Source organism: Sus scrofa, chromosome 6 (genome assembly GCF_054392235.1).
Source record: "Sus scrofa isolate SSC_HxYL_T2T_F1_AM1 chromosome 6, Sscrofa_HxYL_maternal_Yorkshire_Landrace_v2.0, whole genome shotgun sequence".
Lineage (NCBI taxonomy): Eukaryota > Metazoa > Chordata > Mammalia > Artiodactyla > Suidae > Sus > Sus scrofa.
This window is the reverse complement of record NC_139388.1, coordinates 46,786,797-46,799,216: the sequence shown is the minus strand read 5'-3', so window position 1 is coordinate 46,799,216 and position 12,420 is coordinate 46,786,797. Positions and strand designations below refer to the sequence as shown.

At 42.8% G+C, this 12,420-nt stretch overlaps 1 protein-coding gene across 1 annotated transcript in view; it reads left to right on the top strand.

Moving 5' to 3' along the window:
• Window positions 1–12,420, top strand: part of CEP89 (centrosomal protein 89) — a 79,884-nt gene that overhangs the window by 35,351 nt on the left and 32,113 nt on the right. The window contains 4 exon segments of the mRNA XM_084960366.1: window positions 6,976–7,026; window positions 7,194–7,277; window positions 7,903–8,006; window positions 11,366–11,481. Of these exon segments, the coding sequence (XP_084816492.1) occupies window positions 6,976–7,026; window positions 7,194–7,277; window positions 7,903–8,006; window positions 11,366–11,481 (355 nt within the window).

Here is a 12,420-nt window from a genome sequence, read left to right as displayed (position 1 = left end):
TAACTTGCAGACAGAACAGTAGAATTCATCCAAACAGAAGAGCTGAAAGAAGAAAGAATGAAAAAGAGTGAAGATAGCTTAAAGAATACCATCAGGTGGATTGTAGGGGTCCCAGAGCAGAAAGAGAGAAAGGGATAGAAAACCTATTGAAAGAAATAATGGGAGTTCCCATCGTGGCTCAGTAGTTAACGAATCTGATTAGGAACCATAAGGTTGCGGGTTCAATCCCTGGCCTTGCTCAGTGGGTTAAGGATCTGGCATTGCCGTGAGCTGTGGTGTAGGTTGCAGACATGGCTCAGATCCCGGTTGCTGTGGCTCTGGCATAAGCGGGCGGCTACAAGTCCGATTGGACGCCTAGCCTGGGAACCTCCGTATGCTGCAGGAGCGGCCCAAGAAATGGCAAAAAGACCAAAAAAAAAAAAAAAGAAAGAATGCTGGAAAACTTCCCTAACCTGGGGGAAAAAACAGACATCTAGGTCTAGGAAGCCCTAGATTAGGTGAATCCAGACACCCACATCAAAACGCATGATATTTAAGTTGTCAAAAGTTAAAACAAGGAGACGATCTTAAATGCAACAAGAGAAAAACAACTTGTTAACATACAGAAAAACCCTCAGGAGATTATCAGCAGATTTTTCAGCAGAAACTTTGCAGACCCGAGGGGAAGTGCTGAAAGGAAAAAAAAAAAAATGCCAACTGCCAACCAAGAATACACTACCTAGCAAAGTTGTCCTTCAGGATTGAAGCAGAGATAGAGAGTTTTTAGGACATGCAAAAGCAGGAGTTAATCACCACCAGACAAGCCTTACAAAATATGTTAAAAGACTTTCTTTAAGCTGAAACCAAAGGATGATAATTAGTAACAAGAAAACATGAAATTATAAATTTTGCTGGTAAAAACAAATATGTAGTAAAATGAAAGATAATGTAAAGTTGGGTTAATCATTTATAAATCCAGAATGAAGGTTAAAAGACCAAAGTAGTAAATATGTAACTACAGTAATTTGTTAATAAATATACAAGATAAAAAGACATAAATTGCAACATCATAAACACAAAACACGGAGAGAATAAAAATGTAGTTTTGGAATTTATTCAAATTTGTTATCAATTTAAAATAGAATTTTATTTAATTTTTTGATCACACTCACATCATATGAAAGTTCCCAGGACAGAGATCTCAGCTAACTAGGAAATCTGAGCTGTGGCTGTGACCTGTGCCACAGCTGCAGCAATGCTGGATCCTTAATCTACTGTGCTGGGCGGGGGATAGAATCCATGCTGCTGCACAGACAATCCCAGATCCTTAACCCACTACGCAACAGCAGAATCTCCTAAAACAGAATTTTACAAGTTGTTTTATTTAAGCCTCATGGTAACCACAAAGCAAAAACTCATAGTAGGTACATGGAAAAATAAAGGAATCTAAACATGCCACTACAGAAAAGCATTGAATTGCAATTGAAGAGAGCAAGGGAAGAAAAGAACCAAAGGAATTACAGAAAAAGCTAGAAAACAACAAAATGGCATTAAGTCCATACCTAACAATAATTACTTTAAATATAAATGGACAAAATTTTCCAGTCAAAAGATGGAGTGGCTGACAGGATTAAAAAAGCAAGACTCATCTATGTGCTGCTTGTAAGAGACTCCCTTCAGCTATAAAAACATAAACAGACCTAAAATGAATGGATGAATGAAGATACTCCATGCAAATAGAAGCCAAAAGAAAGCTGGTTTAGCTCTATTATAACAAGCAAAATGAACTTTAAGATAAGGACTGTACTAAGAGACAAAAGTCATAGGATGACTATAGGATCAGTTAGTCTTTTGACTATAGGACAAAGTTATAGGATGATAAAGAGGTCAGTCCAACAAAGAGAACCTATTGTAAATATTTGTGTACCCAACTTCCTAGGCACACCTAAAAATATAGCAAATATTAACAGATCTAAAGAGAGAAATAGCCATACAATAATGTCCCACTTTTATTAATGGATCATCCAGACTGATAATAAGGAAACATTGGCCTTAAATAACATATCAAACCATGTGGACTTACCAGACATCTATAAAACTTTGCATCCAAAAGCAACAGAATACATATTCTTCTCCAAGCGCACATGTAACATTCTCCAGGATAGACCATATATTAGGTCACAAAACAACTTTTACTAAATCTAAGAGTGTTGAAATCATAGCAAACATCGTTTCTGACCAAAATGTTATCAAACTAGAAATCAATTAAAAGAAGGAAACTGGAAAATTAACAAATATATGGACATTATACAACATGCTACTCAAATCGGCTAATGGTTCAAAGAAGAAATCAAAAATACCTTGAGATAAAATGAAATAAAACATCAAAACTTACAGGATATGGCAAAAGCAATTTTAAGAGAGAAATGCATAGCAATTAATGCCTACACTAAGAAACAAGAAATCTCAAATAACATAATTTCATACTTCAAATAACTAGAAACAGATCAAACAAAGCAATATTATTTCCTTAGTATAAGACTAACAAAGATCAGAGCAGAAGTAAATGAAAAAGTAGAAAAGATCAGTGAACAGTGATCAATTCCACATTGGAAAGGAAGAAATAAAATTGTCTTTTTTCCGATGACATGAAATTATATTAGAAAACTCTAAACGCTGCATGAAAAAAACTGTTGGAACTAATAAATGAATTCAGTAGTTTGAAGTATATACAATCAATATATAAAAATAGTGTATTTCTAGTCATGAACAGAAACTATTGGAAAGAGAAATTAAGAAAACCATCCCATTTATAGTAGCATCAAAAAGTACTTAGGGATAGATTTACTAAGAAGGTAAAACATCTGTACACCGAAACTATTAAACATTGATGAAATCGAAGATGACACAAATAAGTGGAAAGATATTCCATGCTTATAGATTGAAAGAATATTGTTCCAATGTCCTTATTACCCAAAGTGATCTGCAGAGTCAGTATATAATCCCTATCAAAAATCCAGTGGCATTTTTCACAGGAAGAGGTAAACCAAAAATTGTTATGGAACCATAAAAGACCCCAAATATTTCAAGTAGTCTTGAGAAAGAAGAACAAAGCTAAGAATATCACACCTCCCGATTTCAAGCTGTATTGGAAAGATACAGTAATCAGTTTGCTATTGGCATGAAAACAATACATAGGTTGATGGAACAGAATTGGAAGCTCAGCTATAAACCCATGCTTATGTGGTTAGCTTACTTTCAACAAAGGAGCGAAGAATATACGATGGGGAAAAGATAGTCTTTTCTGTAAATGGTGTTGGAAAAACTGAATATCTGTTTGTAAAAGAGTGAAACCAGATCCCTATCTTACATCATACACAGAAATCAACTCAAAATGGGTTTTTTTTTTTTGTCTTTTTTGTTGTTGTTGTTGTTGTTGTTGTTATTGTTGCTATTTCTTGGGCCGCTCAGAGCTGCAGCTGCCGGCCTACACCCCAGCCACAGAAATGCTAGATCCAAGCTGAGTCTGCAACCTACACCACAGCTCCCAGCAACACCAGATCCTTAGCCTACTGAGTGAGAACAGGGATTGGACCCACATCCTCATGGTTACAGTCGGGATCATTAACCACTGAGCATGGATGGGAACTCTTCAGATGTTACTTTTTTTTGGCCTTTTCTAGCGCTGCTCCCGCAGCATATGGAGGTTCCCAGGATAGGGGTCTCATTGGAGCTGTAGCCACTGGCCTATGCCAGAGCCACAGCAGCTCGGGACCCGAGCTGTGTCTGTGACCTACACCACAGCTTACAGCAACACTGGATCCTTAACCCACTGAACAAGGCCAGGGATCGAACCCCCAACCTCCCGGTTCCTAGTCAGATTGGTTAACCGCTGAGCCACGACGGGAACTCCAGAGGTTACTTTAGAAGAAGGGTTGCAGAATGCAATTCAACAAACTCACTGAGCAAACCGCTATGTCAGATGCTATGAAGAGTAACAGGAGGAGCCAGCCTTTCCGGTCCCTGCAGGTGAGGGGCTGGCAGGGGGTGGGGTTGTCAGGCTGACTGGTACCTCCCAGATAAGAGGATAAGCGAGATAGGCAGATAAGCTGAGAAGCCAGGTGTGCACTGTGGGAGCTCAGAGCAGCTTTGTGGGCTTTTGTCTTTCTTTTTGAAGTAGGACTTAGCTTTAAATTTTTTAAACAACAGCTTTGAGATAAAATTCACATACTAATTCACACATTTAGAGTATACAAGTCAGGGAGTTCCCATTCACCTCAGCAGTTAACGAACTGGCTAGTATCCATGAGGACACTGGCCTCGCTCAGTGGGTTAAGGATTCGGCGTTGCCATGAGTTGTGGTGTAGGTTGCAGACGCAGCTTGGATCTGGCGTGGCTGTGGCTGTGGTGTAGGCTGGTGGCTACAGCTCTGATTCGACCCCTAGCTTGGAACCTCCATATGCCACAGGTGTGGCCCTAAAAAAAAAGTATATAAGTCAGTGATTTTTTAGTGTATCCGAAGAACTGGGAGACCACCACCACAATTTCAGAATATTTTCTTCACAGCAAGAAATTCCACCCCTCTGAGGAGTCACTCCCCATTTTTTCCCACCACTCACATTAGCCCTGACAACCCCTCATCTGCTTTCTGTCTGTGGGTTTCTCTGCTCTGAACCTTTCCTGTAGATACAGTCAGACACCAAGCAGTCTTTTGTGACTGACTTCTTTCACTTAATGTAGTGTTAACTTTTCTTTTTGACAGAAGTCATTTCAGGCATCGTGTGGTCCGAAACAGGCTTCCTAGGCCAGGGCCCTCTGCAGTTCTCTTTTAAAAGGCTGTGGGCAGGCAGGCCCAGTGACAGACAGTGTTCTACCCTGTGCATCTGCCACATCCTCCGCAATAGTCTTCCCTGATTCCACCAGCCGAGGTGATCTCTGTCTCCAACCACTGCAGGCGTTTTGTGCCACTCTTAAGGCACATCCTACCCTGTACTGTGTCTTGTGTGTTACGTCTCTCTCACTTGTGTGAAAAGACTTATCTCCACATTGGACCATGAAATCCTTGCAAACAATGAATGTGCTGTAATGTCCATAATGACTTAGCTTTCAATATTTGCTGAATGAATTATGAGACGTGAAGTGCATTAGAAAATTTGCTTTTTTTTTTTTTTTAAAAAAAAAAGGCCCACACCTGCAGCACATGGAAGTTCCCAGGTTAGGGGTCAAATAAGAGCGGTGCCACCAGCCTACGCCACAGCCACAGCAACACAGGATCCGAGCCACATCTGCGACCTACACCACAGCTCACGGCAATGCCGGATCCTTAACCCACTGAGCGAGGCCAGAGATCAAACCTGCATCCTCCTGGATACTAGTCGGGTTCGTATCCCACTGAGCCACAACAGGAACTCCAGAACATTTTTATTGAATAAGGAATTATTCCACCAGGGCCATTGCTTCTGAAATGGCCCTGATGGAATAACTGCCATTGGATTTGCCCCCTTACTGTGAACAACTTGAAAACTGGCCGGAAGGCATCCTACGGCTGTTGCAGACGGCAGGCAGCACTGTGATCATGGAGAGGAGGAAGGTGAATAGATGAGTCTAGGAACCTCTTGCTTTCTGCCTGGAGGCACTCTCGGATCCCAGCGCAGGGGGAGCAGGCCAGGCAGAGTGCAGTGTCTCACTGAGTGGAGGAGACAGATGAGATTTGGGGAAGCAGAGGGGACAAGGATTTGTGGAGCAGGAATACTGGAGAGGAGGGAGCTGTGGCGGGAAAGAGCTACACGAATCTACACGGGGTTCCTTGCAGTCTTTTGTTGAATACTAGTCTGCACGTGTGTAGGATAAAACCATAAGGGCAGGCCGAAAACAAGTCCAGAGAGCTGTAAGCTAAATAATCAGCACCTAGAGACCTTTAGGTTCTGAGCAGCCACAATACGGAGACCTTGGTGGTCACTGCAGCCTTGAGTAAGGCGCCCCGACGGGCCAGGCCTTAGCAGCATGGCTAAGTTCACCTTTCAGGAAAGACCCAGCCTAACCACGGTAAAAGGATGAGCCTCAGAATCAGTAGGCTGATCTGTGAGTACCTTAAGAGATGACAAAAGAAGAAGGAAACAAAACACTTTCAAAGAAGACAGCAGAAGTCCCCTGGTGGCTCAGCGGGTTGAGTATCTGGCATTGTCACTATGGGGGCAACAGTTCAGTCCCTGGCCTGGGAACTAATGTATGCTGAGGACACAGCCAAAAATTAAATAAATAAAATCCAGACACTCAGCAACGTAACATTGAAAAAGCCTTGCTGGTATCCACTAAAAAATTACTAAATATGTTCCAGATTTTAAAATACTGAAAAGTTTTGACACCTAAATGAAACATGTAATTGGATTCTTGACCAGGAAAGGACATCAGTGGGAAAATAGGCGAAATTTGAATATAGTCTGTAGGTTAGAATATAGTATTGTAGCGATCTAAATGTCCTGATTTTTATGCTGGTATTGTAGTTGAATCAATGAATGTTTTCACTTTTAGGAAAAACGTACTGAGGTATTTAGAGGAAAAGGAGCATTATATCTAAATTATTCTTAAACATCTCAGAAAAATTTATATACCTATATAGATAGACACATACACATATACTGATGCTTAGATAGCTGGTGCCCAGTCTAGATTAAGAATAGTTAAGTCTTGGGAGTTGCCGTTGTGGCTCAGCAGTTACCAAACCTGACTAGGATCCATGAGGATACTGGTTCCATCCCTGGCCTCACTCAGTAGGTCAAAGATCTGGCATTGCCATGAGCTGTGGTGTAGGCCGCAGACTCAGCTTGGATCAGGCAGGCGTTGCTGCGGCTGTGGCATAGGCTGGCAACTGTAGCTCCGATTTGACCCCTAGCCTGGGAACTTTCATATGCTGCAGGCACTGCCCTGAAAAAAAAAAAAAAGGCTTGAAATTTCGGAGGAAGTTTAATTTGTCTTCATTATGTGTTTTGTTCTTAGAGTTTAAATATTGAAGGCCTCCCCTCAAAGGGCCCTACACCACCCTGGTTGGTAAGTGAAAGTTATTTAGTTTCAGGCCTGTATTTTCTGGGCTATAATTGAATAGCTTTGGGGGGAAAAAAAGCCAAATTAAGTATATTTTCTTTCCATTTTAAAGATGTGCTGATTGTGTTTACACGTTAGAATGACATTAACCTCCTTTATTCCACTGTGTTCAGTTGGATATGAAGTACCTGTCCCCCTTGCTGCTGGCCTACGAAGACAGAATGAAAGAGAAGGATGAGCTCAATGCCAGCCTTCAGGTAGGTTGGCAGATGTCTCAGAAAGATAAGGTGTATCAAAAAGAAGAACGATTCGGAGTTCCCCTTGTAGCTTCGCAGAAACAAATCTGACTAGCATCCATGAGGACGAAGGTTTGATCCCTGGCCTTGCTCAGGTGGGTTAAGGATCTGGCGTTGCCATGAGCTGTGGTATAGGTGGCAGACAAGATTCAGATCTGGCATTGCTGTGGCTGTAGCTCCAGTTCAACCCCTAGCCTGGGAACCTCCCTATGCCGCAGGTGCAGCCCTAAAAAGCAAAAAGAAAAAAAGAAAAAACTTTAGCGTTTCTAGCCATCTTTGCCTTCTTTATTCCTTCTTTATTTTTATCTTTTCAAGTATGTGGCTGTTACAGAAATATGTTATCAGATTAGGAACTGAATATTTAAAGCCTGAGGTGCTTTATCCCTTGTCCTCTGCCTGGTGTGTCTCTTCTGTTTTCTCACTAGACTGTGAGCCTCTCGGGGGCAGGCACTTGGTGGTGGTACCGAGTTTAAGTCTGCCGGCACTGTGGGACTTTGCTAAAAAGCTGTTAATATTTGGTTTTAAAACCAAATACAGATACAGGTGGATGTGGTGTGTGTTACAGTTTACATCAATTTTGTTTCAGGAGGAAATGAGAACGTTTAAGATGCGAGTGCAAGAAGTGATAAAAGAAAATGAAGAATTGCACCAAGAGTTAAATAAGAGTAACCCTGTCACCACTGAGGATAGGCAAGTGGCACTGTGTTTCTGATATTTTGCTAATTAAGGGGAAAAAAGATAAAAGGAATAAACTTTATGAAATTACAAAGTGTGTGTTTTAACTAAAATATTTTAAAGGAGTTTCTAAGAAATTAATAAGATGCAGTGAAAACCTAGTAAATTATTATGAACTTGTCTTTTAAAGATTACTTCAAAAATTCTAGGAGTTCCCGTCATGGTGCAGAGGTTAATGAATCCGACTAGGATCCATGAGGTTGCAGGTTTGATCCCTGGCCTTGCTCAGTGGGTTAAGGATCCGGCGTTGCTGTGAGCTGTGGTGTAGATCGCAGACGCGGCTCAGATCCCGTGTTGCTGTGACCGTGGTGTAGGCCTGCGGCTACAGCTCCGATTGGACCCCTAGCCTGGGAACCTCCATACGCCGAGGGAGCAGTCCTAGAAAATAAAATTAAATAAATATTACTTTAAAAATTCTAAATATGTTGTTAAACCTGAAATATATTTGCTGTCCCCATTTTTTGTTCTCTGAGCTTGTATTTATCTTTTTTCTTTTTTTATACTTGGAAGGAAAAACTAAACTGTTATTTACAAAACAGAACCTTTTAGGAAATCCTCCAGAAGCTACAAAAAAACACTCTTAACTAATGAGCGAATTTAGCAGGGTTGTAGGGTATGAGGTCAACATACAAAAATCAGCTGTACTTCTGAGAAATGCTAACAATCATAACTGATGTTAAAATATATATTGGAGCTCCTGTCGTGGCTCAGCAGTTAACGAATCTGACTAGGAACCATGAGGTTGCGGGTTCGATCCCTGGCCTTGCTCAGTGGGTTAAGGATCCGGCGTTGCCATGAGCTGTGGTGTAGGTCGCAGACACAGCTCGGATCCCGTGTGGCTGTGGCTCTGGCGTAGGCCAGTGGCTGCAGCTCCGATTCGACCCCTAGCCTGGGAACCTCCATATGCTGCGGGATCGGCCCAAGAAATGGCAAAAAGATATAAATAAATAAATAAATAGAATATATATCATTTATAGTAATATCAAAATACGAAATAAGTGGAGATAAATCTGAAAATGGGGTGTACACTGAAAACTATAATGAAGTACTGAGAGAAATGGTTTTAGGTAAATGGAGAAACATGGCCTGTTTCAGGGTTAGAAGACCCTGTTCTAAGACATCAGCTCTCACCAAATTGATCTGCAGTTTCAATGTAATCTCAGTCCCAATCCAAGTGGCCTTTTCTGTAAAAATTGACAGTCTTATTACTTTGTTTATATGGGAAATCAAAGTACTTAAAATAGTCCCAAAACTCTGAAAAAAGTTTGGATTATTTCCATCCCACTAATTGTTTCTCTTCTTTTTGAAAATTTATTTTTTAAGTTTTTTCAAGGCATAGTTGATTTATAATGTTGTGATAATTTCTGCTGTACAAAGTGACTTATAAGCTCATAAGATTGTGTTTTTCTTTCTTTCTTCATTTTTTTTTTTTTTTTAAGTTGCTGTTCCTGTTGTTTGCTTTTTAGGGCCTCACCTGCAGCACAAGTTCTTAGACTAGGGGTCGAATCAGAGCTGCAGCTGCTGGCCTACACCACAGCCACAGCGACATGAGATTCGAGCCATGTCTGCCACCTACACCATAGCTAACGGCAACACTGGGTCCTTAACCCACTGAGCGAGGCCAGGGATCAAATCTGCATTCTCATGGACCCTAGTCAGGTTCTTAACCCACTGAGCCACAACGGGAACTCCCTAAGGATGAATTTTTCCAGGGCACTTTCCCATCCCAAACCTCTTGAGTCATGTCATTTTTTAGACCCCTCTGATGGCTCCCAGGGCTTTAGGACAGGCAGGAAGGACGAGGCCCTGCACTCCAGCTCCCACCTGCTCTGCCCCTTCTCCATCTCTGCTGTCCTGTTGTGAATGCTTTTCCCCCCAGCCCGTGCCCTCTTCCACACTCCTATTCATCCATTAGGGCCCTGCTCAAATGGTGCTGATCAGTAGCTCTCCCTGAAGGCACAGTGACTTGTTCCCTTGTCTCAGTTTCCCTAGACACTCGCCCTGGCCTGGCACCTGCTACTCCTGCCTCCCTGGGTGTCTTCACACCTCTCCCTGTTCTCATTCGTGAGCATCTCAGGGGTGGGGCCGCGCCCTGTTCATCTAGCACAGCAGCAACAAATGCCTCTTCAATGAATCTGAGACAGCAGATGCCTTCAAAAGTCTGAAGGCAATATCCGGGCGAGACTAAGAAAGCAAAAGTATTCAGATGTATTTTTTTTGCCTTGGGTAGGTTAGTTCCAAGGCTAGGGGTCGAATCAGAGCTGTAGGTGCCGGCCTACACCACAGCTCATGGAAACGCCAGAACCTTAACCCATTCAGTGAGGCCAGGGATTGAACCCGAATCCTCATGGATCCTAGTTGGGTTCCTTAACCACTGAGCCACCATGGGAGCTCAATATTTAGTATCTTGTAAATGTCCAGTAAATGTTTAGTATCTCCTAACATTGCTGAGAAATGATTTTCCGTATGTGATGGTTAGCAGTCTGGAATGGCATCAACAGCATTCTTAGCATTAGGTGAGTTCTCCCTGATTTGATGGCACTGCCGTGTCCCTTGGGACTGGCTGGGCAGCTGCTGGATCCTGGTGTGCTGTGGCTTCCCCTGTGGAACTTAGATTTTCTTCTGTCAGGGTTCCTAGTGTGCCTCCCCTTGAATTCTCCTTGAAAAGTACCCTGGAGAGCAGGTCTTTTTGGCTCTTCCCAGGAGTCCTTGTGAGAAACTTATGAGAACAGATTCCTTCTCTATCCTCGTGTTTAGCTGTAAGTCAAGTCTGTTTACTTCTCCTTAACATATAAGTAAATGAATAAATAATAAAGGGGGGAGTTCCTGTTGTGGCACAAGGGAAACAGATCTGACTAGTATCCATGAGGACGTGGGTTTGATCTCTGGCCTCACTCAGTGGGTTAAGGATCTGGCGTTGCTGTGAGCTGTGGCGTAGGGTAGCAGCTACAGCTCCGATTCGACCCCTAGCCTGGAAATCTCCACATGCCACGGGTATGGCCCTAAAAAGCAAAAAAAAGTTAAAGTACAAAGGGAAAGAGAGGCAGACTCCACTTTCTAATCCAGTGCCCACAGTGTTCCCCAGCCCTGTTTCTAAGCGTTTGAAATTTGCACCCTGCCTGTGTCACGGGGTTTGGGTCGGGGGGCCGGTGGGGGAGGAGCTGTTATTAACTATGTTAAGAATGGGTTTAGTATTAAAACACATCCAGATATTCATTACTACAACGTGTCCACATCAGCCGCTGTTGTTTAGAGTGTCCCTGTAATTATTCGGCACCTGAATGACAGTATTTAATTTTGTAAATCAATTCCAGGCGTCAGCTGCAGACTCAAGCAGAACTGGTTTTAGAGGAAAACAAGTTGTTGATAGAGCAGTTGGCGATTCAGCAAAGAAAAGCCAGGGACACCCACCAGGAGCACGTCCAGGAAGGTGAGCGCCCTTTCCCGTGAGTGATGGCGATGCGGTGACATCACCATCATGTCATTGCACACTGGAACCCACCCCCCACGTGAAAACGATGGAAGGCATGTTTTTTTACAGTATATTCTTTTTCTTTCTTTCCTTTTTTTTTTTTTTTTTTTTTTTTTTTTTTGTCTATTTAGGGCCGTACCCGAGGCATATGGAGGTTCCCAGCTAGGGGTTGGAATTGGAGCTGCAGCTGCCGGCCTGCAACACAACCACAGCAACGCCAGAGCTGAGCTGCGTCTGTAACCTACACCACCCTGGGTCCTTAACCCACGGAGTGAGGCCAGGGATCAAACCCTTGTCCTCACGGATACGAGTCAGGTTTGTTACCACTGAGCCACGGCCGGAATTCTATAGAGTATATTCTTCTTTACTGAAATGCAGCTGCTTATATTCTGACATATCTAGCCATCACCCACAATGCATAGTCAGCAGAGCCGGGTTTGGGAGAAAGAGTGCCACAGAAGAGGCAAAAATCACATGAGATGAATATTTAAAGCAACACAAGCATCTGTTCCTGAAAATTTGTCAAAGGAGTCAATAAGTAGGGACCACTGGCTGTCTAAAGAGTTCCTCTGTGCTCTCACCCTTCCTTCTGCACTGCGGGCGCTGCCACAGGTTAAACTTCCATCAGATACTTGCTGTGAGCTCCTCCTCTCCCCGTGTGTCCCGCCCTGTTCCTTGGGGCCTCAGACCGTATGACAGTGGACTCCAAAGTGGCCGGGTTGAATCATTTCTCCCACTTTGATTAAAACCAAAACTCACGAGCACAAAAGCCACTGGCATTTCTTTCCTGTGGCTTCACTGATCTTTCTTTTCGGGTGAACAACAGTGTAGGACAGGAGGCCACAATACAAGCCGCGTCGTGTGAGCCAGTGTAAGCCCTCCTTTCTCTCTCCCCTT